The sequence below is a fragment of the Zootermopsis nevadensis genome, unplaced genomic scaffold, assembly GCF_977971745.1.
Source record: "Zootermopsis nevadensis isolate Lab colony 2312 unplaced genomic scaffold, Znev_1.0 Znev_ptg000023l, whole genome shotgun sequence".
Lineage (NCBI taxonomy): Eukaryota > Metazoa > Arthropoda > Insecta > Blattodea > Termopsidae > Zootermopsis > Zootermopsis nevadensis.
This window is the reverse complement of record NW_028259155.1, coordinates 9,449,318-9,476,534: the sequence shown is the minus strand read 5'-3', so window position 1 is coordinate 9,476,534 and position 27,217 is coordinate 9,449,318. Positions and strand designations below refer to the sequence as shown.

The 27,217-nt window shown below is 37.7% G+C and overlaps 2 protein-coding genes and 1 long non-coding RNA gene across 12 annotated transcripts in view; 1 reads left to right on the top strand and 2 right to left on the bottom strand.

Annotated features, from left to right (window-relative positions):
- Positions 1-1,691: 1,691 nt before the first annotated feature.
- LOC147872917 (uncharacterized) lies at positions 1,692-17,381 on the bottom strand. Of its 3 annotated transcripts, none has more exons than XM_087354451.1 (5): positions 17,248-17,381; positions 16,553-16,737; positions 14,044-15,387; positions 10,528-10,863; positions 1,692-4,268 (listed from the first exon to the last, which is right to left on the bottom strand). In XM_087354451.1, exons 3-5 carry the CDS (start codon positions 14,044-14,046, stop codon positions 3,096-3,098), a joined length of 1,512 nt encoding a protein of 503 aa, XP_087210577.1. In that variant the 5' UTR covers positions 14,047-15,387; positions 16,553-16,737; positions 17,248-17,381; the 3' UTR covers positions 1,692-3,095. The 3 variants fall into 3 exon arrangements, with proteins under 3 accessions (XP_087210577.1, XP_087210578.1, XP_087210576.1); XM_087354452.1 differs by having other exon boundaries at positions 14,044-14,213; XM_087354450.1 differs by lacking the exon at positions 14,044-15,387.
- On the top strand, positions 16,757-27,138 carry LOC110839335 (uncharacterized). Of its 4 annotated transcripts, XR_015536690.1 has the most exons (6): positions 16,757-16,882; positions 17,018-17,749; positions 18,759-19,227; positions 20,127-20,303; positions 22,072-22,128; positions 23,796-24,009. It is a non-coding gene; the product is annotated as an uncharacterized LOC110839335 (long non-coding RNA). The 4 variants fall into 4 exon arrangements; XR_015536689.1 differs by lacking the exon at positions 20,127-20,303 and having other exon boundaries at positions 22,067-22,128; XR_015536688.1 differs by lacking the exons at positions 16,757-16,882; positions 17,018-17,749; positions 20,127-20,303 and having other exon boundaries at positions 19,107-19,227.
- LOC147872912 (cell division cycle protein 20 homolog) overlaps positions 20,301-27,217 on the bottom strand; it is a 149,676-nt gene continuing 142,759 nt past the window's right edge. For 3 of the 5 annotated variants that reach the window (XM_087354448.1, XM_087354449.1, XM_087354447.1), the window contains one exon: positions 25,182-25,797. In XM_087354448.1, the coding sequence (XP_087210574.1) occupies positions 25,606-25,797 (192 nt within the window). In that variant the 3' untranslated portion in view covers positions 25,182-25,605. Of the gene's footprint in view, positions 20,828-25,181; positions 25,798-27,217 lie in introns of those variants that run through there. The other 2 variants (XR_015536686.1, XR_015536685.1) reach the window with 2 other exon arrangements.

The window sequence follows — 27,217 nt, the reverse complement described above, 5'->3', positions numbered from 1 at the left end:
AAAAATGTATGCAATCGATGGATATTTTGCCAATTCTTTATTTCTTTTGTAAAGTATTCAATACTTTGGTCAAACCTAACACAACTTAAATAAAACTAACAACCAAATTTACCCTAACCTGAAAACCACAACTAACGTTTGCCAGCTTGAAGGGTGTGTGCTTTGAGTTTTGAAAAAAAAAATATTTTTGTGAGATTTTCAGCTGATGTTAAAAAAATTTTATAATTCAAAATTTTAGAACAGGAATGCACACTATATATGTTATCAGTGGCACAATGTCACGTTCCCCAAAGATGAAAATTATACTTTTCAAAATTGATAAGAAATATGTGTCTTGGTTATGGGAATGCATTGAGGTTATCTGTGTTTCTGACGGAGCTACCATAACCGATCGTGTGTATGTGTATATATATATATATATATATATATATATATATATGCAGCGCAATGTCGTAAGTAAATTAATTCAGCATGCAAAATATAATTATTCAAAAATGTTATAAAAACCCTATTTTAACTGGACATAAGAAACAGCTAAATTATTGCAATAATGGAGCAACGTTTTAAATTAATCTTTCTGTTAGAATGGTGTGAATATTACCAATTGAACAGAACACATGTACAATAAATAACGTAATTACTTGCCGGACATAACCACAAACTATTTGTTACGGGACCAAATAATTCCGGAAGTGAGCAGTTGTAAATACTTGGGAATACTCTTAAGCAGCGATTTAAGCTGGGCTGATCAAGTAAATTATACGGTGAAGAAAGCCTGGAAGGCACTTCATTTTACAATGCGTGTTCTCAAAAAGGGGAATAGTAACACTAAAAGTCTAGCCTATACTTCACTAGTGCGTCCGATTCTGGAATATGGGGCGGTGTGCTGGGATCCTTACAGGGAGGGGCAGATAAATGCGTTAGAACGGGTGCAAAAGAAAGCATGTAAATTTGGATATCATAGGAGCGATTCGAACTGGGAAACCCTGGCACAGCGTAGAAAGATAGGACGGCTATATGCTCTCTTCAAAGCGTACACGAGAGAACGGGAATGGAAGGCTATAGGTGACAGATTGCAAAGGCCATACTATCTGAGCAGGGTCGATCATATTCGGAGAATTAGGATCAGAAAGCAAAGAACAGATATCGGGAAATATTCCTTTGTAAATAGGACCATCCAACTATGGAACCAGCTACCCGCTGAGGTTTTAGGGACTCTCTCCTGTAAACCAAGTACGTTTAGGAAGAAGTTTAGAAAAGTGATAAATGATTTGGAGTAAAGGGAATACATGAGTGGGTGCAGTAAATTGGGGTGAGGATGGGAAGGCTTCATAAGTGTAGTGAAGTGAAGAGAAGGTCCTGATGAAATGTGAGTGCATCAGTTCATAACTGTTACTGTCCTATGTCTAGTTGGTATTAATTTTTAAGTTATCTACTTTAGGTTATCTGTTGTGTTTAAGTAGTTGTGCGTTATGGTTTTGTAATCTTATGAGTTGTTTTATTTTGTGTGATGTGTGCTGTGTCTTATTGTAGGACCACTGCCACCAGGTAAAAACCCATTTGCAGTTAATAATAAATAATATATCACAAGAATATGCACACCCTGCACATGCATTGATGCACTGGATTATCCTATTAACGAATAGATTTAATGTCACTGAAATACAGTGTAGTCAATAATGAGATTACACTGGCAAAGGAATCATTTATTATATACATCACAGGAATATGGCCGCTCACCACTATGTATGCGTTGATGTCTCTTGAGGTCAACCTTTCTAATGAATGATGTATTACATACAAGGCACGTCCACAAAGTAAGTTTCCCTGGGGCCGTTTACAGAAACAAAACACAATTTCATGGAAATATTTATTGCAACAGATACAGCAAGTGTCTAGCTATTTTTCAACATATTCGCCACCGGAATTGAGACATTTGTCATACCGTGGGACCAACTTTTGAATACCTGTGTCGTAGAAGTCTGCCGCCTGGGATTGGAACCACTGTGTGACAACCATCTCCGCCTCTCTGCCTGCTGACCGGACAGGAATTTCTTGAGGTGTAGGAAAAGATGGAAATCACTGGGAGCGAGGTCCGGGCTGTAGGGTGAATGATTAAACACCTCCCAGCTGAACTCCTGCAGGAGACTTGCTGTCCGTCGAGCCGTGCGCGGCCTAGCGTTATTGTGCAGGAAGACAATACCGGCACTAAGCATCCCGCGCCGCTTGTTCTGAATGGCCCGTCGCAATTTCTGCAGTGTTTCGCAGTAACGCTCAGCATTCGTCTCACCTCTGGTCAGGAAGTCGACGTGGAGAACGCCCCGTCTGTCCCAGAACACCGTGCACATCACTTTCCACGCCGACATCTGCTTGAATTTCGTCTTACAGGGAGATCCACTGTGACGCCAATGCATTGACTGCTGCTTGGTTTCTGGGGTAATGTGTGCAATCCACGTTTCATCACCTGTGATGATCTGGTCCAGAAACTCGTCGCCGTCATCATGGTACCGCTGCAGAAATGTCAATGCTGACTCCATGCGCTTTGTTTTGTGTTCTGGTGTCAGTTGCTTTGGCACCCACCTGGCGCACAATTTCCTGAACAACAGGTGCTCCGTGACAATTTCGTACAACAAGGAGCGAGAAATCTGCGGGAAATGACTGCTGAGTTTCGTAATTGTGAAGCGACGATTATCCATAATGCGTTCCCGCACAAGCTCCACAAGGTCGTCTGTAATGATGGATGGCCTCCCACTGCGCTTCTCATCATGCACACTTTGTCGACCTGCTGAAAATTGTCTGCACCAGCGATGCACCATCTGCTTGCTCATGACGTTAGGCCCATAGACCCGGCACAGCTGACGATGAATTTCAATCGGCGCTATGCTCTGTGCATTCAAAAACTTTATCACTGACCGCACTTCACAGTCGGCGGGAGCTGGAATAAGAACCTCCATCTCCAACAGCTGCAATGATGCTACTGTGAGAACGCGGGAAGTACTGTTAGTGCATGCGCCATGCTACGTCATTGCTCTATCATGTACGCACAGTCGCTTCGCGCAATATAAGGTTTGCTAGGTGTGGGACGAGTGGGAAACTTACTTTGTGGACGCACCTCGTACATCACAGGAATATGGGCGCTCACCACTATGTATGCGTTGATGTGTCTTGAGGTCAACCTTTCTAATGAATGATGTATTACATACATCACAGGAGTATGGCCGCTCACCACTATGTATGCGTTGATGTGTCCTGAGGTCAACCTTTCTAATGAATGATGTATTACATACATCACAGGAATATGGGCGCTCACCACTATGTATGCGTTGATGTGTCTTCAGATTACCCATCTGATTGAATGCTTTGTTACACACATCGCACTCATATGGACGCTGTCCACTATGTATGTGTTGATGTTTCTTCAGATTACTCCTGTAATTGAATGATTTGTTACACACATCACAGGAATATGGCCGCTCACCACTATGTATGCGTTGATGTATCTTGAGGTCATCCTTTCTACTGAATGATTTATTACAGACATCACAGGAATATGGGCGCTCACCACTATGTATGCGTTGATGTATCTTGAGGTCAACCTTTCTAATGAATGATGTATTACATACATCACAGGAATATGGGCGCTCACTACTATGTATGCGTTGATGTGTCTTCAGATTACCGATCTGATTGAATGCTTTGTTACACACATCGCACTCATATGGACGCTGTTCACTATGTATGTGTTGATGTTTCTTCAGATTACTCCTGTAATTGAATGATTTGTTACATACATCACAGGAATATGGGCGCTCACCACTATGTATGCGTTGATGTATCTTGAGGTCTTTCTTTCTAATGAATGATTTATTACACACATCGCACTCATTTAGACGCTCACCACTATGTATGCGTTGATGTGTCTTGAGCTCATCCTTTCTACTGAATGATTTATTACACACATCGCACTCATATGGACGCTGTCCACTATGTATGTGTTGATGTGTCTTCAGAATATTCATCTGACTGAATGCTTTGTTACATATATCACAGGAATATGGGCGCTCACCACTATGTATGCGTTGATGTGTCTTCAGACTACCCATCTGATTGAATGCTTTGTTACATATATCACAGGAATATGGGCGCTCACCACTATGTATGCGTTGATGTGTCTTCAGATTACTCATCTGACTGAATGCTTTGTTACATACATCACAGGAATACGGTCGCTCACCACTATGTAACAAGTTCTGTTCATTCGGAGGACTCTAGCAAACAAATACAAAGAAATAATATTAGGGTAAATCTTATTAGGAAGAAGAATGATACTGAAAACAAGATATAAGTAAGCTCAATAAATATTGCATTAAGAAAGTTATGTTCTTTTCAGAACAGATTTATTTTCTCAGCGGGATAGCATTATATTTCCTATTTCATTTAGTTCCTGGCTATCTGTGACAAATAGGTTAAGTCACTTGCCAAGACTGTAATTGTATACATAGCAAACAAACTTTCGACTGACAACATGCAGCAATGCATAAGAGTTGCATATTCAAACCACATATTCACATCCTAACATGATGTCCAAGTTCAAGTTTGCTTCACCCAAAAAGATTCGCTGTTAGAAAAACCTACTCGCAATACTTAGCCTGATGGGGAGAGAAAAAAGAGAAATTAACCAATCTATTTGTTGGTATCTAAAGCATCGAAGAGCAAGGATACACGGATGTCCTTATAATGGTGACACATAATTTAATGCATTATAATGTATCTTCTGATAAAAATCTTTCAAATAATATAGTTAACCATTAACTGGGCTCAATCTACGGTACAGATAATAGTAAAGTAAAGCTGTCCCGCTATACACCATGTAGGCACTTGGGGTGAGAAGAGGTATAGCTCCTACTCATTCTTGACCTCAGCACTAGATAGGGGTGAGTGGTCAGCATCACGCCCTGACCAGCTTTACCCCCGGGAAATGACACCGGTACCCATAGGATAGGAGGCTGGGTGGGCCCCAGAACCGGTGTGGACACAGAGGCTAGAGGAAAAATCCTCTGCCCCCGTCGGGGATCGAACCCCGGTCCGTAGCCAGTCACTATGCCGGTTCCTTACAGATAATAGTGAAAGGAGAATCTACAATGATTTTCTATTACAACTTGCATCATCTACTTATTAACCTGTTGTAATCCTTACATCTCTTTATCCTGAGAACATTATCTCATAAACACTGAATAAGTCGGCTTGGCAAATAAAAGCAAATGAGGACAAGTGTGCCAAATGCAACAATTCTGACACATTCACAGCAATTTGGCATTTGTGAATGATGCCAGTGACCTCAGCTTGAGCAGGGTGTCTGGCCTCTGTTTGGACGGCTGATGACGTCAATATGAAGAATGACAACTTAGATTTGCTCAGTGTCATTGCGTAGCTAGCTGGTGATTGTCCACCACTACAACAAAGTCACTTTCACAAGCAAAAGCACATGTAGGCATTAATGTAAAATACCAAATGTTGCCAATATGACACTGAAAAAAACTGAAGTGTCTCCTCAAATAGAAAAATTCCCAAGCATAAAACATCTAGAAAATCCAATCAGCTGTTTGTTCTCATGTTCTTACATATGGACAGAGGAATAGGTAAAGCAAAGCTAATAGGTACATTTCTGTACCCTCCAGTTTCAAATGTGCTTAAAAATAAATCTGGGAAAAGTCTTTATGCGAGTCCCTAGTAACTACATCACAAAATGTCTTCTGGCTGTGGATTAAAGAGAAGAACTCATGAAGTAGGGGTAATTATTTCATTCTAAATACATCCAAGGAATTATTTGGGATCATCACTCATGAATTTTATGTAATCAGTCAACACTGATCAGACATCCCGCATCTTTCCGGTACTGGAGAAAAATCAGGATTACAATAGGAGACATTATCAGCTATTTATAGCCTTCAGGAAATCCTATGATTCAGTTAGGAGGGAAGCATTACGCAAGTATAAGGTTCAGATCATCTACCTCCCCAACAATAAATTACCTATCAGACCATAATATCCAGTAGCTTATGAATAATATAATGTAATATTTTGTATTAATATAATATTGCTGTAGCAGGTAACTTCTCTTTTAAAAAAGACAAAATTTCAAAATATATGTTTAACTCATTTTTGTATTTTTTTAAGTATCAATGAAGGTAGCTTTCTTAATAAATATAATAATATAGGCAAAATAAAGAATGATTGGATTACGCAAGGATTAGAAATATATTGCAAATATAAGAGGACTCATATCCACAGCAGGAACAGTTAACACCCAAAAACAACAGTATTCTATATTAAGTACAGTAAAATCCTGAATGATCTTATAAAATAGGCTAAAAAGCAGTGTTACAGTAGACTAATAACAAAATCTGGTAATAAAATAAAAAAGAACATGGTACATAATAAAAATGGAGACAGGAAAGATAAATTTAACTGAACTGTTAACTACTTCTTTGGAAGTATGAGGTTAGGTTATGTCATCATATGCACACTGGTCCCAGAAAAATCTGGCTTCAGGAAAGGTGCGTCCACTGAAGAGACAGCCTTCAAACCAACAGGCAACCAAAAAATGCTTGTCAGAGGAATTTACTGTGATTTAGCAAAAGCTTCTAACTGTGTAAGTCATTAAATTTTGTTAACTAAATTACATTATCATGGCATTAGAGGAATAGCTGCAAAATGGCTCACATCCTATTTAAGAGAAAGAATACAAAAGGTTTGAGCCAAATCACACAAAAAACTATCAATTTTTTTAAAATTGGGAAACACTTTTTACACTTGAACAGAACCTCCAATTATATTGTAAGGTTCCATACGAGTTTCTACAGTGAAAAACCCTGAATACCTGTTTGTTCATCTTTTTCCAGAGAGGCAGTTTTATGGCTCATTACATAATGCCCCACATTTTTTACCTCAAGATGGCTGAAATTTAGTGACTATATAAATCAATGTTTCCTTTACACATACTATTTTTCTACATAGTCCCCATCAACTTGTACGGTTTTACGCAAGCGTGGAACAAGGGCATGCATGCCTTGCCGGTACCAGCTCTTGTCCTGTGCACGTAGCCATGTCCTCACTGCTTGAATCACGCTCTCGTCATTTTCAAACCTTGTTCCGCTGATAGCATCTTTAAGTGGCCCAAAGAGATGGAAGTCGGAGGGTGCCAGATCTGGACTTTAGGGTGGATGGGGCAGCACCGTCCAACCCAATCTGGTGATATCTTCCCGGGTTCTCAGACTTGTGTGAGGGCATGCATTGTCGTGCAGGAACAAAATTTCTGCTGGATGCTTGTGAGGCCGAACTCATCGGAAACGCTTCTTGAGGGTTTCAGGGTCCTGATGTATGCGTCTGAATTGATGGTCGCACCTCTTGGCATCACATCCACAAGAATGACTCCATCACTGTCCCAAAAGACAGTCATCATGACTTTTCCGGTGGAGGGAGTTGTCTTGAATTTCTTCTTTCTCGGTGATTGAGGATGATGCCACTCCATTGACTGCCTTTTTGTCTCCGGCTCAAAGTGGTGTATCCAGGTTTCGTCACCTGTAATGATCCGGGACAGAAAGACCTCTCCCTCAGCATCAAAACGCTCCAACAATTCAGAAGAAATTGTTTTCCTTTGAATCCTGTGGTCTGCTGTGAGACTTCGTGGAACCCATCTTGCGCACACCTTCGAATATCCGAGAGCCTGGATAATTGCAAATCACACTTCCATTGCTGACTGAAAGCTGTTGGGCCAACTGTCGAGTTGTGATGCGCCGATCCTCACGAATAATGGCATCCGCGCGGTTCAACATGTCTGGAGTGGTGGCTGTGGCAGGACGTCCAGAGCGCCGCAGATGACGGAGCTCAGTTTCTTCACTTCCTGAAGCTTAAACTCTCTTAGCCCAGCGACAACGGTGCTCCTATCAACTGCACAGATTCCATACACAGCACACAAACGTTTATGAATGTTCACCACAGTTTCTTTTTCCGCAACAAAGAATTCAATTACAGCTCGTTCTTTGCAATGAGTCATTCACAGACGCCATTTTAACAGTTCACTACAGCTCCGCCATCTGTTGGAATCTCCATACACGATGATCGCCCTGATGACGGAGGCAGTATGACCTCTGAAACGTTGGTTAACATCGACCAGACTACACAGCGCAACAACCCAGAAGACAGAAATCTTCATACTCATCGCCCTGATGATGGAGGCAGTATGACCTCTGAAACGTTGGTTAACATCGACCAGACTACACAGCGCAACAACCCAGAAGACAGAAATCTTCATACTCATCGCCCTGATGACGGAGCAGTATGACCTCTGAAACGTTGGTTAACATCGACCAGACTACACAGCGCAACAACCCAGAAGACAGAAATCTTCATACTCATCGCCCTGATGACGGAGCAGTATGACCTCTGAAACGTTGGTTAACATCGACCAGACTACACAGCGCAACAACCCAGAAGACAGAAATCTTCATACTCATCGCCCTGATGACGGAGCAGTATGACCTCTGAAACGTTGGTTAACATCGACCAGACTACACAGCGCAACAACCCAGACGACGTGAATCTTCATACTCACCGCTGTGAAAACCTCAAATCTCAACTGATACATGTTTTATGATGTACACAGAAATTTATGAATGTGAGAAGCAACAGCAAGACAGGGAAAGCAATGCGCTCAGTGTGGTTCAGCATACCAGAACACAAGTATTTATTTTTTATTTATAGTGTTCTATCTGACGACAGGTCCATATATTATGAACAGGATCCTTCCATCCTCTTCAGGCTGTCAGGGACCTGTTTATATATATATATATATGATATATTATTCTAGTTCACAAGTGTGATTGTATGAATGACAGTTTTATGCTCACCAATATCACAATAAATGACTGATGTATCACGTACTTGACAAAAATTCATATCCTTTATAAAAACAATAAATCTTAGCCATTTTTTTTGGCATTTCATCACAGGAACATTTAATTGTAATGAATATTATTTGATGTCCTCAAACAAAATAATATTTTTTGAGATGTTAATATACAAAGAAAACAAGAGAATTTGCAGGGACAATTATATATAACTAACTAGATGGCTTACGGAACATTAAGGTTCATCACCGAATTAAACAAAGCCCTCCACCAGTCCCTGTCCTGGGACAAAAAAAAAATCCAGTCTCCTGCAACTCCTATCTCCCATAGTTCCCATCTGAGATTATTCTCCCATCTACGTCTAGGTCTCCTGATTGGTCTCATCCGCTCAGGATTCCCGAATAATACCCGGTGAACACACCGCACCCCATCCATGTGTGCCACATGCCCCACCTATCTCATGCCTCTTGACTTAATCACCCTGATAATATTGCAGGAGTACAAATTTTTAAGCTTATTTTTATACAATTTTCTCCATGCCCCATCGTCTCCTCTCCTAGGCCCAAATATCATCCTCAACACCCTATTCTCGAACACCTGCAATCTATGCTCCTCCCTCGGAATGAGAGACCATGTTTCACATCCATACAAAACAAGTACATATAAAAATCACCTGCCAGTGACACGGTAACAAGTTTAATTAAAAATCGCTTATGTCAGAAGATTCAGGAGGATCTGAGGAACGTACATCTGTTCATCATTCAGTAATAACCCTAATTATGAATCATGTCAAGGAAGAACTTTCAGACAGTAATCCAGAGATTCTGCTTACCTTTTTCTTTTAGTAATGAGTAACGCAAACTTAAACCTAAGTATGTTGTTTACTGGAGAAGACCTCATTTGATCCAAACTGCTGCTAATCTAAAATTGTCAGTAAATTACAATGAATTACCCAAAGACAGGAATACTGACAATGCATTTTACATTTGATGGTGTCTAATAATTGATGTAGCATTTCCCCCCCCCCTAAATACCTACCATTAAATCAAGTGTGTCTTACATTGATGCAGTCTTAAAATCAAGGCAATATAATACTTCAGAAAATTAACAATGTCCAACATAGTCACATAACAAATCAATTAATTTTACAATTGTAGAGGGTCATCAATTATCCTGTTAAAGGTCCTTAATGGAAATGGCAGGTCTATGCCACTGTAGTGATACACGCTGCAACAAAGTTAAAGAAAGAAAGGGGGAAAAAAGGACAGCAAGAGAAAACCTTCAAACATTCACAGATCCACAAAAATGTGCATAGAATTCAATGGGAATTAATGTCATCAAAACAAGGCTTACTGGAAAGTGTGGACAAACTAACAAAGACTTGTGTGGCTACAGCTGTTTAAAACACTTCTTGTATTTCTAAATATTCAATACCACACGTCTTAAAATAAATAAAACACAAAGCAGAAGCGATATTCCACAAACAGTAGGCAACAAATAAAATTCCCTTCAACTATTTTGCAACGGACACTTCAAAATCTATTCAGCAGAGCGGAATTGCTTCATGTGGACAGACAAATGGAGATGCAACGTACCTGACAATACTCACACAACTCACCTCATGCTCTGCGTTTACTACTGGAGATATTATCAGGAGAGGATCCTCCTCTTTCACACCTCCAACATTCTCAACTTTGATATCGATGACTTGATTGTCATCATGTGAAATCAAGACAGGATCCTCCTCCTCATCTTTCACACCTCCAACATCTTCAACTTTGATAAAGGTGACTTGATTGTCATCATATGAAATCATGACAGGATCCTCCTCCTCATCTTTCACACCTCCAACATCTTCAACTTTGATAAAGGTGACTTGATTGTCATCATGACAAATCTCGAGACTCGTTTCACCATAAGAATCAGGTACAACTTTCTGTAAATTTATGGAGTCCTGTAAAATAACCATACTCATTATGAGTCTTGACTTTGCTCTCTCACTGCATGAAATGGAATAATTATGAACACAATTGTACTGAATCAAACTAACAGCAGCTGCGGAACATCTTTAAAGGAGCCTGACGATGGTGCATTTCATTTAATATTGCTCTATTTCTTTACATGATCTATCACTTAATATTTCAAAACAAGATCACTACGATCTGGTCCCATAGAAGGGACTAATCCCAAAGGATTAATAAGATTCTTCTATGGGACAAATCAGAATAGGTATTTTCACCTTAAGACAAGAGCAGATCCAGATCTCAAAATATAGCAGATCTATTTTAGAATATCAAACTATGGACAAAGTCCATAAAAACACCAACATGCAATCATAGTAGCTGTTTCATAAAGATTTTCTTCCTTACAGCTATCAAAATCATTACTATGAACAGGATGTTTCTAATAAAAATATCACTTCAATAGTATTGTCTCCATGTAATATGAAATCAAAGACATCCACGTCCGTTTCCTTGGCATTTTCATGCCAAAGCAGTGACAATGGCCGATCTGATTATGGCTTGGTTTATGTAATAAAACAGTAAAGCACATATTCAATGGTCACAAAAAATTTTGTTACAGGGGTTTATTCCTTAGTTACATGTACACATCACTAATAAAGTGCACACAATAATGAAATTACATGTTGTATGTTCTGGACAGAAATACCGAGCAGAGTATCACATTAACGATCCTCCCTCCCAGCCAACTTTATATATGAAGTCAAGTTAACCTCTTAAATATTTGATTCAATCAAAGCTGTGCCAAAATTACAGAGCAAAGGAGAATATTTGGGTCTACGGAAACAAAGTCGAAAACAAGGCAGAAAATGTTATGACACAATTTGCTTCTTCATTAAAAGTCTCCATAGCTGCAAATTTCAATATTACATACTCAATGTTAGCTTCCCATATGGAAAGAGTTAATGATGCTTAACAGAAATGACAACACTGTTCTAATATATGAGTACAATTTGCATCAAGACGCAGAAGAAATAAAAGATAATCTTAAAACATTCATAGTTCCTGTGAACTGTATAGCAGGCAGTATTTTGAATATGAAGCCCACATAATATACAAGATTTATGGGCCACATTTGTCTAAAATATATCTCATTTTGGCCTATATTTAATTTCACATGTTTTAAAACTGATGCAACAGAAACTTAAAATGGTATTTCATAAACACTGAGCAACAGAATTCAGGCCCCAGGCGCCATTTTGCAAAGGACACTTCAAAATCCAATCACCGGAGTAGAATTGCTTCATGTGAAGAAGAACAAGAGAGACACAATAGGTAATCCTACATATTTCTTAAAAGTTAATTGTAATGTAACTTTATTAATGGATGTTTTGCTATAGGATCCTCCTATTCTTGTGTATCAGCAAAATCCTCAACTTTTATATTCATGATCTGCGAAAGAAGACGTTAGACAAGTCTCATTTTATGAACCAGGTACAACTTTAAGTAAATTGAAGTTAGGCAAAACCTCCATACCTGATGCTGATCACAAACACGTTTTGTCCACTTACAATTTCCATGTAAAATGTAATCATAACGCAATAAGACATGCTTGCAAAATAAAGGGCTAGCGCAAGGATCGATAACCTTTCTTGGGTGACAGGTAACTTGGAGGAGTTGATAATTATAGCGAGCATCATAAAAGAGCATCTATATATATATATATATGGACTGAAAGAATTAGATTACAACTGTGGTAGTGCATGTGCTGTACAAACAGCCTCAAGAACAACTGAACAAATTAAACATGTAAAATGGAATGTTTAATTTCTTTACTAAACAAAGTCTGCTGAACAGACTAGTTCTCAGGCAGTAAAGAAATTAGCCGCATATACGGAACCCAAAGGTTTACAGAGTGAGTTCAAAGAGCCTGCCACTGGTTGCTATCCTTAGCCACAAGGATCCAGTCCTTGTGATTATATCCTACTTCTTTAAGAACTATTTTAATATTATCCTCCAATCTTCATCCACCAAGGGGTCATATCTATTCAGGTTTTTGAACTGAATTCTTGTATTCATTTCAAATGTTTATATTCCCCACACATCCTCCTTGATTTGATAACCACGATAATTAATATTTGATGTAGACAAATGATTAAGAAGCTCCACATTAAGCGTCTTCCCCAGTCCCCATTATTTCCTTCATTGTTCCAAATATTGTGTTCTGTACCCAACTGTCAAAAAGCATCAACGACTGTTCTTCCCTTAACCCTTTACAGCTGAAGTCGTCTAAATATTATTAAATAATTCATTCAATACCTGCCTCAAAGGAAACACCACACATTCGCATTACAAGATCAATTAAATAAAACATACTGGAAGCAATCTCTAGTAAGCATGACTGTACATCAAACATGTCGTCATTCTACAGAACACAAAACAGCGACAATTTCCTGTTCAATCAAGTAACAAAAATATCCATCATAAAATTAAGAATCAAAGTAAGAAATTAAATTCCACTTGACAAATAACCAAAAAAAATTATCATAATACAAATATATGGAACAAATTTAACAACAGTAAACACATAACATCAACATAAAAACAACATAATAGCACAAATAAACAAACAAAGGACATAAGGAGAAATGGACCACATTTGTATACACATGGAAACAAACCTGGCATATAACAAAATTAAAAAAAACGGATAAAAATAGCTTTCCAAACCACTGATATCTTTAAAAAAACAACAAAAACCTAAATCACAAAAAAATTGATGATGGAGGTGCAAATAAACTAAACTGTAGAGACTGCACACTGATTATATAGCACAAAAAGATCACACACTTCAAGAGAGGTTTAAAGAACACGTATGTTCAATATGGAAAAAGAGATCATCAGGTAATGCACATCATATCCCAAATACAGGAGAATCCTATGGCCCCACAGAAGATTCTTGGAAATAATAAAAACAGTCAGTAAAGAAAGATGTTTAAATTATTAGGGAAACACCACATATACTGTACTCAAAACCAAACAAACAGCTGAACGATATCCACACAGTCATAACCTGATCTCTGACACACTATACGAACATTATTACCAACAGCACACATCCTCCCCCTAACGAGTGAAGTTTGAAAAGTAATGCGACTACTCGCATTACTCACCATCTGAGGATTCCTGAGGCTTTGGCACTTTCTCTGCCAAAGTTAGCGGCCTTCACGTGCTATACATTTTTGCAGCTTCTCACCAACTTTTCAAACATGTGCAGTAGCCCATTTCCAGACATCTTGCGTAGGGCAGCGGCGGCTTGTTTAACTTGTGTCATGTTCAAGCGCTGGAAATGCCCAAAAATCACATGGAGCAAGGTCTGAACTGTGGGATGGGTGTTCTACAGGTGGTCCATCGATGTACGGCAGCGCCTCCGTCGCCACAAGCAGGGCTGCGGAGTCGGTATTGAAATCTCTGACTCCTTCATATAAGCTAAATATGTATTAATATTGGAAAACCTACTACAATATTAAATGGTTCCACAAGAGATTTCATCACCACCACGTGGATCATCAGGCTACTTTTTAGACTTATAACCTATATTTAAATATATGCCTAATGGTTATTGCAGAAGTCGGTTGATTTGTAGACAGTTTGCATTCTTGGGGTGCCGGAGCCAAATTTACAAAGTATTACTAACACACCATGTGCCTCAATGTGTCGTTGAATCTCACTAAGCGTGAGGCTGCTGGCAGCTCACACAGTGGCGAAAGTGTTCTTAAGATGTTATATAGAGGTAGGAGTCGGTACATTTTCACCGACCCCGCAGCCCTGGCCACATGTGCAATATGTGGTCGTGCATTGTCTTGAAGCAGACACCACCTTTTCGTCAAGAACCCTGATCACTCCTTTCTCAACTGCATTCCCCAAATAAGTTTCAAGTATATATCCATAGTAAACACCATTCAAAGTTAGCTGAGGTAGCCTGTGCTGAAAAAAATGCCTTTTGGGTCAAAAAATTACCAGCATCATTTTTCCAGATGATGGTGCTTGGTCTCCCTCTTCGAGCGCCGTCAACCACCCATTTGTTTACATTTTTAAAATATTTCAAAAACTGAAACATTGTAGCTCGGCTAATTGTTTCTGTTCCATACACATTCTGTAACACCTTTAACGCCTCTTCACCGCTTTTTCTGAGCTTCACTCAAAATTCCATTGCACATCTCTGCCTTAAACATATGAAATGTCGTTCTGTTCCACCATCGCAAAACAGGATTTTCGTATAAGAGCTTTTACACACATGCCTTGGAAAATTATTATATCTGTATTAATAGCTAAACACACTTGAGAAAACAAACAACACAAGTGCCATCTTGATCAAGGTCACTAAAGATGAGTTGCCAATCTCATTACTCTTCAAACTCCCCTTGTACATAGATCATATAGCATGACATTATACTATGATACACAGTGCAGTACACTCCTCCACAACAGACGACATACGAAAGCCACAAGACCAACTGTAAGTATTAATGCACCACATCAGTCTCAAATATATTTAAATATATACACAAATATATGAAATGTTATTTATTACACATATTATTGTTGATCTTATTTACTCCACAGACATCTAATATCACAGAAGATTGTATCAACAGAATTCACAGAGCAAGAAGCAAGATACCAAAATGCAGTAAACATATCTACATAGGAGGAACTGCGTCAACCGAACATCATACGAGCATCCAGCCTTAACACGAAAACATAACAAAGCCACTGACGTTTGGAGTTCAATCGACACTAACAGTAACAGAAATGTAATATGAATATGGAAATGGAAATATATTTTTCACTTATACTAACTGTTGCATGTAACCTTAATTATTTTAACAGGTGACTGTGGTGTTGTAGTAATTCAGTGTATATATGGACATGTATTATAACCCAATAACACAATTATGGCAAATAGGGCATTTCAACATAAATATTAACTTTTAAATATTGCACTGAACATGCTGAAGTATATCATGATTAACAAACTACCACTTTAATAACATTACCAAATAGTTTGTGAGAACAGACACGTTTACTTTAGTTTGTGTTGTTAAAGTAACGAAAGAAAAAATATAATGGGCAGGGCTGTAATTTATAAATAAATCTTCACACCAAAATATAAGATTTAGTCAAAACAGATTTATCATAAGACTTGTAAGTGGAAAAATAACATGTAAATAAATCTAAAAAAGACATAAAGCAAATTAAATGAATAATGGAAAGAAATTCTTACTCATAAAAATTTCCAGATAAGCACAATCATTACTACTGATAATGTCTCTCCCTCACACACATGCATAAGTGTATACAGACAGCACTTATGCATAGTCAATGGAAATCTGTAAAATGGCTGCCACAAGAGCTTGGTTTAAAACAATCATCCATTTTAACCATAATAAGAAATGACTCAAAAATGTTTGCTTATAAAATTCAGATCCAACAAGCAGTGACGGATGATGAAGTCAACTTTTGTGATTAATTTCATTAATATTTAGAAGAAGAGCAAACAGTTAATCAACGCATGTTGTTCTCTGAAGCTCAGTTTCACATAAATGGACACATCAATAAATAGAATATGCATATCTGAGACAATGATGATCCCCAGTCAATAATGCAACAAATACATACATAACCCAAATTCAAGTATTTCTTCTCCATGGTTTTCCAAGTCACTACGTTCCTCTACTTTCTGAAGAAATTCAATGTTGTTCCTCGAATCAATACAATGTCCTCAGAGGCCGCCTCGGATAGTATGAGACGCATGCGTGGCAATAAGTCATACGCTCGATGAGGTTGTGAACCAGGATGGCCAACTAGAAAAAAACAATTCATTACACATGTTATCATGTGACGACTACAGATGTCACTTCTGTCATGCAATAAGCTTACATATGCAAGTGAATGAATGCCTGTAAAATTAGGAGGAAAATATGTATAACAAAATTGAAGTAAAAGAAGGTAAAGTATTTCACTAGTACCAAAAGCGATGAAAAAATGCTATTGCATTACTTAAAACATAACAAAAATTATGTTTGAAAAATATAATAACAATTTACAATACGGAAATGTCTCTAGAATATGATCTGCTTACAGGAGAAAGTGAACGAATTCAATTTCTTACGTACAAAATACATTAAATTATTTCTTCATATTGGGAAGAGAAATTACGGTTCGCAGTGAAGTTACACAAAGACGGGGAATCGCAAATAATGATGATCACACTGGACTGAAATATATTGTTCTACTGAATGGTCGGTGAATTGAATGTGTGAAAAGTGACGAACAAGAAAAACCAAAAATTTATAAAATTATGTGTAACATACCCTTCCACAGATGTAAGGAATTTTGTCACACTCTTTGAAAAATTGTACCTCGCAAGCAAGGACAACTCTCCAAGAAGCTAACTTGGTTTTTTTTAGTCTTCTGGCACATCTTCATAAGCGACGTTATGTTGAACTCACTGAATTAATGAGTATAACCTCACTTTGAGATTTGGTGCAGTCAAAATTAACGCGGCTTACAAACCGATATTTATCAACCCACTATCTGTACAAAAAGCTTTGGCCCAAATATTAAATTGCTTTTAAAAACACATTTCCCTGTTGAACTTTTTTTAAAAACATATTTTTCCACTATCTTATTTCCACCCCATGTCCATCAGCAACCAAGTCACACGCAAAATACATCTGAATAGCATGTCATTTTTTTCGCTACATGAACGGGTTATATGCTTGGACATTTATTTGTTGCTATGGTATTTTGGTAATCGACAGTAACGGCCTGTTCGTAGTGGGAGCGAATGTGCACGGCTTGTAATTAGTAATGGTAAAATCAAATAACTGGTGAATAATTCGCAAATTATAAACCATACTAATAATATATATTACACTAACAAGTCAGTATGGCAATTCATGATGAAATCCATAGAAGAAGAATTTCAGGGAATGCTTCCTATTATTCAGTCCTAAATGTTTCGTCCTAACTCCTAATATCATTACAAAGACTAAAGTACTCGGAAGTGTAATTTTGGCATCGAGAAGACTAAATTCTTGGACTGTCAATCATCTGTGTTTTTAAAAAGAACACTGCCTTTCTGAAGCTCGATCTACTTCCTTCCACAGTTTATAAAGTGGGGAAGGGCGCGTACTCAGTTGGGTCAGATGGAGAGTTCCTCTGACACTGGACCCTTCATTATTGATTTGTAATTTTCCAAGTTGTGCTGTATGGATGTGGAACTTGGTCTCTCACTTTGAAGAAAATTGATTGAGGGCCTTTCAGAACAGTTCTTTGAGGAAAATATTTGGGCCTAAATGGGGGGGGGGGGGGGGATGTATCACACAGAAAAATGCACAATGAAGAGCTTCACGGCGTATAAGATTAAGAATTAGTTGGATCTATACTACCTCTCCCCCAAGTGCCTACATGGAGTATAGCAGGACAACTTCACTTTACTTGCCAGTCATTACAGTAGTTATTGCTTCCTGCTTAAATTATCTTCATTGCCAGAGAACAGATCCTTGTCAGGAAGTAAAACTCTTTTAAATGCGTCTGATCATGGATTGTAGTTCCATGTTCAGGATTACGACAGCTGGGTTCCCTCTGGAAGGCTGCCATGCGAATACATCATTCATTCTACAAATATTAAACATATTGTTCTGAACACATTTCTGCTGAACTACTTTGTAATTTTGAATGTAAGACTGAGAAGTGACATGGTTACTTCAAAGTTGCTGCTAACCACCCCACAGGAGAAACAGTATTATAAAAATTTGATTTTTGTTCCTGTACGGATAATATATCCACAGACTAAAATTACTTCTTGCCTTTTCTGCAGAGTCTGAATGAGCCTGAAGCAGAGTTGATCAACACCTGGGCACAGCATAACTAGCATATATAGCCCTTAAAGGCATCACAATCATCGACCTGTGACGATTACGATGCAGGAATGAATTCTCAAGCTTACACAGTAATACTTAATACTTTCCTTACATGCATTTGTCATTTCCCTGATTTCTCCTACTAACTGTGAGAATCTTCCACCCGTGGCTCAGTTCATGAAAAAGGTAAAGATGGTGGAGTTATTCGTGTACTTTATTGGTGACTAAAGTATGAGGACATATCAACCTATGATCAGATATGACGAAATGGAACTGTAGTTCCTTACATTCTTACTATTGGTACTACATGGGGGTGAGTGATAAGATTCAAGCCCTCAAACTCAACCAAGACACTTGTTGGAAACAAAACACACTTACGTACTTCACAAATTCCTAGCATGTATCATCTGAAGTTTCCTGGACAAGGTTAGTATATTATCCTTTGATAACAAATAGTGATTAGAATATAAAATAAGCAAACAAACAACTATTAACACCATAAAAGAGATACTAGTGCCATACACGTTTCAACCTCAAGAGGTCATCATCAGTGGCATCAGGGAAATTAATTCTTTAATCAAACGGTATAAACTATATTTAGAAAATAAATAATGAATAGCCTTTTCTTTGTTACACACAACTCAAGTACTATATACCCCGACATCCTCAAATTTCGAGATGAAGATCTTTTATCATTTGCACATCTTCTAGCCCCCTAAGTACATGCTTGTGTGTGTACTTTCCTTTCCCACTACTTTTCAGTTCATTGTAAATTACCAGCGACCTGTTTTCTTTCTTACTAAGTCCCATATTCTGTGTCTCAATAAGCGCACAAATTTTGCTTACACAAAATGTTTTTTTAAAATGTCATGTGGCCTGGCAATGGCAAATATAACAGCCATGGATTTACAAGATCAAATTCTTATATCCAATCTATGTTGACACTGCACTACAAATCTAATCCAACACAGAAAGAAACTTTTAACCTTTACCATTTGGGAATAAGATATTTAAACCTCCCATACTACATGACTGTAGGACAAGCATTGATTCTTCTTCTTCTTAAAGTGCCTATCCATTCTGGATGTTGGCAATCAGCATGGCAGCTGGCAGCTACTTGAAACAGTCCTTCAGTGGACATCAAGAACCAAGTTTTTAGGTTCTGAAGCCAGGAGATTCTTAGCCTGCCAGATCCCCTCATTCCAAATACCTTTCCCTGGATTATCAGCTGAAGCAGCCAGTATCTATCACTAATTCTCATGATATGATCAAAATATTCCAACTTTCTCTTTTTTATGTTTTTAACAACCTCAACGTCTTTGCAGAGTTTCTCGAGAACTTTTTTGTTGGTTACACGGTCAATCCAGGAAATTCTGAGAATACGTCAGTACAACCACATTTCGAAGGCCTCCAACTTTTTTGAAGAAGCATCGGTCAAAATCCACGAATCAGCGCCGTATAAAAGCACAGAGAGAATATGACATCTGAGTAATCTTAACTTGGTGATTAATTTTATGTCTCTACTCCTGAACATTAACTCTGGTGTTTAATAATTTATGTCAAGCTGCTCTGACATATGGCCAGTTAGACCACACATATTCCATAACACATGGCTGGTGAAGGTTAAGAACTCTTAATTAAGACAAATACTGTGTTTAGAACCTCAATGCTGCACCCCATCTTAGAATTCTAGAATAGTCTGTTAGTTAAGATACATATTTTTTGTTGTGAAACAGAGTTGTATGCAACTTTCCATTGTCTAGAATTTTGCATTACAATAATTTAAAAAGTAAGTTTAAAATTGCAATCTGTGGTCTGACAATTAACACAATATTATAAATGTATTCACATGAAGGCACGCACAATTGTTGGCACTCCGGGACACAATAAGCGTGTATACATTTCTTGGTGTCTTCTTGGGCATGAGACACAGTCTGAAGGACACACGTCCAACATTACAGTCTCCATTGCAACACAATACACACACACAGCTGACATCCTTCAGATGGCGACTCCTGGAAACACACTACAAAATGAATATACATATATTGTGCTGTAGATTATTATTTTAATATGGTCTATAGGTAATTACTTTGAATAACTAAACTAATGTTTACAAATTTATGTTTAATTATAGGACTGTGTGTTATTGGTTTTGTATGCACTTACATTAATACAACTTGTAATTTTTAATCTCTGAATCTAAACTTAATTTTAATGTTTGTAATACACAATTTAAGAGAGTGGCAAGTCACATATAACTGTTTCATAGTAAGAACTGTATCCATGATGGACTAAATATGGTCCAGAATGACTGAAACTTGATGTCCAGAACTTAATTATACTCTGATGAAAATGTTGATGATATATTGTATGTGACAAAGTTTGTTCCTTTAAAGATGATGTAAATGTTGTTTTAAATTTTAACATCACAATAATTATAATTTAAAGATACATTTAATATTAGCTGAAAACATGTGAAATGTACTCTGTCTTATAATACGTAAAACCAAATATAAGGTATTCATATCCGACCATATCGTCCGCATTAATGCAAATTAACATCAACGTTAATGAAAGTATTTCAGCAGTACATTAAAGCACATTGTAGGCATGTAAAATACATTATAAATTTATGCAGTACTGAAATGTAAGAAATGTGTAATATTTACAAGAAGTATTTCTATATAATTTACATCAAAGTATGGTATAACCTTATTGCCTGACTCATTATTTGGAGAGGGATTTACTTGTAGGCTTGTAGCACCAATAGTATTGGTATTTGTAAATCTAACGTCACTCCTTTTTCATATTTAGTGTTCCCATTGTTTGCCTCATCACAAGTATTTGGTCATGATGCATCATGTTTAATATTTTCATTATTTCTTTCTGCATTTACATCTTTCTTACTTAAGGGTTCTTCAAAACGCTCAGCCCATATCTAGAGGGCACGAGAATACCATCTATTTAATTAATTTGGTTAATACCTTCCTGTCCTGATGGTTTCCAGGTACCTTTGTAAATAAACTTAAGGTAAAACCAGGTACTCATAATCATTAAGTTATTCATTTAGGTAAACTGAACTAATGGATTGCCATTAACACTAGTTTCATCACATATAGTCTATTTACCCTTAACTTGTGATACAAAAATAATAATTCTGTTAATTTGGTGCTAAGTTTCACAAAAGTGTCATTTTTTAAATACAGACAGAAGTATGTTGACTCAATTTAATCCTTGACTCTGTTCTGTTTGTGTGTTCTAGTACAGATACTGTGACAATGGAAGACTTAGATGCCTTTATCAACAGCATCCTGGATGATGAAGGTAAGACCTCTCTCCTCCCAAGAAAGTGAAGATTTTGATGTGTTTCCTCAGCTGTCATTTTCAGATTTTAACTTTGCTGTCTTATAAACAGCAATTATTGAAAATGTTTTATTATTTGGGCTCCTCTTTAGGACATGTTGGATTGTTCCGCAAATTTGTGCAAGTGCCTTCAGTACAAAAGTTGATCAAAATTACTCCATTGGTTTCCAAGTCATAAAAAGACAGCATGAGTCAACCTTGTGGTCCATTTATCTCTACAACTACTTGGCAATTTATGTTCAACATCCTGCCTGAGAAACAATTTCAATCCTGTAAAATATTTATTATATTTGCCTATTTCTTACAAGAAATTTAATGTACAGAAAACTTGAAAAATCTGTAATATCAAATTTAATGGAGATTCATTCAGCTGTTCCAAAAGATGCTTATGAAAAGTCATGAGAAAGCAGTTTTACAACTTTAGTGGTTGGTCACGTTAAAAGGTAGCTTTATAATAAAGTGAACGTGCTCTCTGTGGTCAGCTTCAGATTTAATTCAAGTGTTATTGTGAATTTGAGCCCTTAATGACAATTTAATTTTTTTTTCTTAATTTGCTATCTTTCACCAGGAGACTTAACGATAATGTAAATATTATAGGCAGATGTTCTCAGAAGGAGATTGCATTAAAGTGGTTTAATTTATTCAAGGTATGCGACTTGTACATCTATTTTTTTCTATCTCATTCTATATACATAAGCCTATTCCCTAAATATTTTGGGACTCCTATCTCCATAATGTGACCTTAAATGAAAATGAGTTGAGATTGCATTAGTATAATAAAAGTATCATTTATGACTTTCATAAGACTTTTGACAGAAGGGTTGACCATAAGTTATTACATAAAATTTCACTCATCTCTTAGGTCAAATTTCTACCAAGAAACGAAAGCAAGTTAGTTGGAAGGAAAAATTAGCAAGAACTGTTCTTGGGACACTGTTACTTGCATCACAAACAGCAAAACTAATAAGTTAGTTGCTTTATGGAAATAACTTATCAGATAGACAGAAAATACTGGAATATAAAAATCATGTCGATTCAAATTTGTAAATGTGTGCATTCAACGTATTTTAGTTACACAACACTTGAAAATCTTTCTTATAAATCAAGAACAGTTGGTCAACTAACTCTTATGGAATCAAAATGTTTGTTACCGTTTACCAAGAGCCCACCCCTGGACAGTAATGTGAGCCAGACAAATTCAGTAATACTATTTACGATCCATTTTCATTATCCTCCCGTGCATGCTTGAGACTTCAACGAGGTCACTTTCCTTAAGGTTTTCCAACTAAAATTGCATGTATTTGTGGATTTCGCATCTCTACCGTTGTCAGTACTATCAATTTTTGGACAGGATGAGGCAAAATACATTCAAAAAATCTTATGATAAGATGATTAGCTCACAGCAACATCCATTATGTTCTGTTCTTTAAACAATACTATAAATGGGCACTACTAGAAAACATTTGATTTTGTAAAAATTCTGTTGTGACACCATTAACTGCGTCTTTAATATTTCATTACCCACTAATATTAAGTTGGCCTAATTTAGACACAGATATTTTTACAGTAGGATAGTGTCTGAATTGTCATATATTAATCCTCTTTATGATCAATGTGTGCATCTACAGACCACCAATGCCAGTCCTTACCAGAGCTACGAGGCCATATGAAACAATGCTACAAAGCACATGGGAGAAATATCAATATCTCTAGCCAATTGTTGTGTACATTGTGGTGCATATACTAAAGACATAGAAGAACCTTTTAGTGTTTCTGTTCATCTACAAAATCATCTGGTTGTTGTAACTGATCTGTGGAATTAAATATAGTCAATTCTAATAATCTTAAACACCGAGTAAAAACATTGTGTGATCATTAGAGTGACAGATTATAAATGCCCATCCAGTATAAAGTCAAAGACCGCTATTTTTGGCTGCCTATGACTGTTTATTTGCATCTACTTTTATATCTGAGGGCCACATCCTCCTCAATCTTCAACCGGAGGAGGCGTCATACGAGGTGCGATCGGAAAGTTTCAAGACTGTGTCAATAGCGGGCGAACCGGATGTAGTACGAGCTTCTGCCGCTAGGGGGTGCGGCCTACATTCATAGTGAATCAGTGTGCCAGCTGGCATCATCGAATTAGCATTTGTTTCTTAGTTACGGGCGTTTTGGTAGTGCATTACACCGACCCTCCTGCGATTTCAGAATGGCGTGTGCATAAAATTTTGCCAAAATGGCTACGGAAACCTATGAAATGCTAAAGCAAGCATTTGGGGAGTCCGCAATGGGTCGTGCACAAACTTTTGTGTGGCATTCACGTTTTAAAAATGGCCGAACCTCTGTCGATGATGACGAGCGTTCTGGACGACCATCTTCAAGCACAACGCCCGAAAATGTTACAAAGATTCGGCAGGCCATTCACGAAGATCAACGTCGTACCATCAACGACTTGTGCGACATTGTTGGGAATAGGCTATGGGACCTGTCAGCTGATTCTAAAGGAAGAACTCCACATGCGACGCATCATGACAACGCGCCAGCGCACACCGCCCTCAAAGTTCGCCAGTTTTTGGCCTCAAACACCATGGCCGTCATCCCGCACCCTCCTTATTCGCCGTGTGACTTCTTCCTCTTCCCAAAGATGAAAATTCAGCTAAAGGGAAGGAGATTTGAGACGATAGAAGAGATTCAGGCAGAATCGCAGATGGTGCTTGACAGGCTGACAAAGAAAGATTTCCAGGGATGCTTCCAGGCTTGGCAGCGGCGCTGGGATCGTTGTGTTCACTCCCAGGGGAACTACTTCGAGGGTGATGGATGAATTTAATACCTGAGATAAGTGTACGGGTTTTTATAGGCGCAGTCTAGAAACTTTCCGATCGCACCTCGTATGTGGTGAAAAGGGACCCACCAAATATGTTCATATAGTGCAGTACGTAATGTCAGTAGGATTGCAAGAGAAAATTGGTTTTTTTCTGTAAAATGTCATCCAAGGAATAATTTTTTCTGAGAACTTTGCGCATCAATCCATGTTTTATTAACTGAATACTACTGGAATAATACTAGGAAATGTATTCAAATGGCTGACGGATACAGAAACTGACCATGTAATGCTGTTCCGTGGTATTGGATATTTTTATTCGTAGTGTCATCTGAAATGCAAAACTATGTCTCTTACTCACAGTTCAGATATTCTCTGTTATATGGATGTTAGTGAAACCTCACCTTCTACACACAACCACATTCATATACGTTAAAACAGCATATTGTATTACTTACCATGTAATAAATTTATAAAATTGAAGCCAAATATAGAGTCATTAAAACAAATGTACACATCACCAAAACCACAGGCAATGCTGTATAACATTCCACATAAGTATGCTTCTTGAACACTTATGTAAGTTACTAGACAGTTCACAATGGTGACAAATTCCATCATCTAATTCCCTTAAACATGCTCGGAGCAGCCTTAGAGTCTCTTATGTCTTTCTTCTTCTTGGCAGGATCAGGAGCAAAACATTTCCACAATCTTAAAGTTTCATCGCCACCAGCAGACAACACTGTGCTTCCATCTGGAGATATAGCAACCTGCAAGACCCGTGCTGTGTGTCCAGTTAATTCAGCAACCTGAAATTAATTTGAGACTTGTTTTAATTAACTTAATCAATGCTCTAATTTTATTGACAAAATTATGCAAGGACTGGTTCTTCAGCTTCAGGGTTTGGCATGGGGCCAATAAACTCTTCCAGTAGCCGCGCGACTGAGGCATCATGCTTTGGACCGGCGATACGGAATGCGTGCTGGTTCGAGTCTCGGGGAAAGAAATCGTGAGGAAATTGGGGAGCTACAATGGGTAGCATAATCTGGTCATGAAAATTAGCAATGGCTGGGGGTTCGTCGTGCTGACCACACGTCACCCTGTATCTGGTAGGATGATCGTTCACCTCTGCTTAGGCATATGAACGTGAGGCCAGCAGTCAAGCTAGTCGGCTTTGGCTCTCAGAGGGCTGTTTCGCCATGGATTATTATATATTATTATATCAGGGACCACAGAAGTTATTAACTTCTGTGGTCCCTGTACAAATTTAAAATATTCACAAAGTGCAAATATGAAAATAAAAGAGTTTCAATCCAAATTAATAGGCATTTAAGGATCATAATTCCTACGTTAAATAGTAAAATCTTGAACTACTAGATTAATGGCAGCAGAGATGTGATTTTTAATTATTTATTATTATTTATTTGACTGCAAATGGGTTTTTACCCGGTGGCAGTGGTCCCACAATAAGACACAACAGAACAATGAGACAGAACAAACAGTAAGACAAAAAGACATAAGACACAACAAAAACAATAAGACACAACAAGAACAATAAGACACAACAAAACAACACACCACACTCAAAATAAAACAACTCATAAGAAGCAAAGACTGAAATACTAATAGAGATAGGATAAAGATGGGAATGACAGGTTAAGAAACACAAGAGAGAGAGAAGGAAGGTCAAGAGAAAGAAGCATAGGAGGTGTGGGCTGAGACCAAATTGAGAGGCCAGGAAAACCACCCCATTTTCTTCTTTCATTCCCTAAAGCACTGCAGAGTAAAGGTGATGGGAACAATATCAAAATAAACATAAATTACAAAGTTTGTCGTGACAGTATTGGAAAAACATTTTCTAAGATTTCAGGTTCTCATGTACTGCGGCATAAATACGTATACTGACTCATGATTTATGATGAAGCAAATAGAGAGTGGGGGAAGAAGACTTTCATTTACAAAATATTTGTTAATGGGTGCCTGACTGGGCATCAGAAACATCATGTTTGTGGTGCTAAACACTAAGACAGACAGGAAGACAATAATATACAAAAGTGGCTGGTTTCACGAGCCTGTTCTACAAGAATTAAATCTCAGCCACAGGATGCTCAAAAATAAGTGTGAAATAAATCTATCTTCCAACTAACCAATTATACATGTATAATTTTAAAATACATGACATATCCTGAGTGAACATTCGTAGACATCCCCCAATACAAACCTTTCAGA

What these genes read in the sequence shown, in the direction of transcription:
- LOC147872917 (XM_087354450.1), bottom strand. Translation starts at nt 16,582, where the DNA reads ATGGAGAAGAAATACTTGAATTTGGGTTAT. An exon ending in AATACTTGAATTTGGGTTAT is followed by an intron (nt 10,864 to 16,552) that starts GTATGTATTTGT and finishes GTTATTTTACAG; the next exon opens with GACTCCATAAATTTACAGAA. An exon ending in TAGTAAACGCAGAGCATGAG is followed by an intron (nt 4,269 to 10,527) that starts GTGAGTTGTGTG and finishes TTTGTTTGCTAG; the next exon opens with AGTCCTCCGAATGAACAGAA.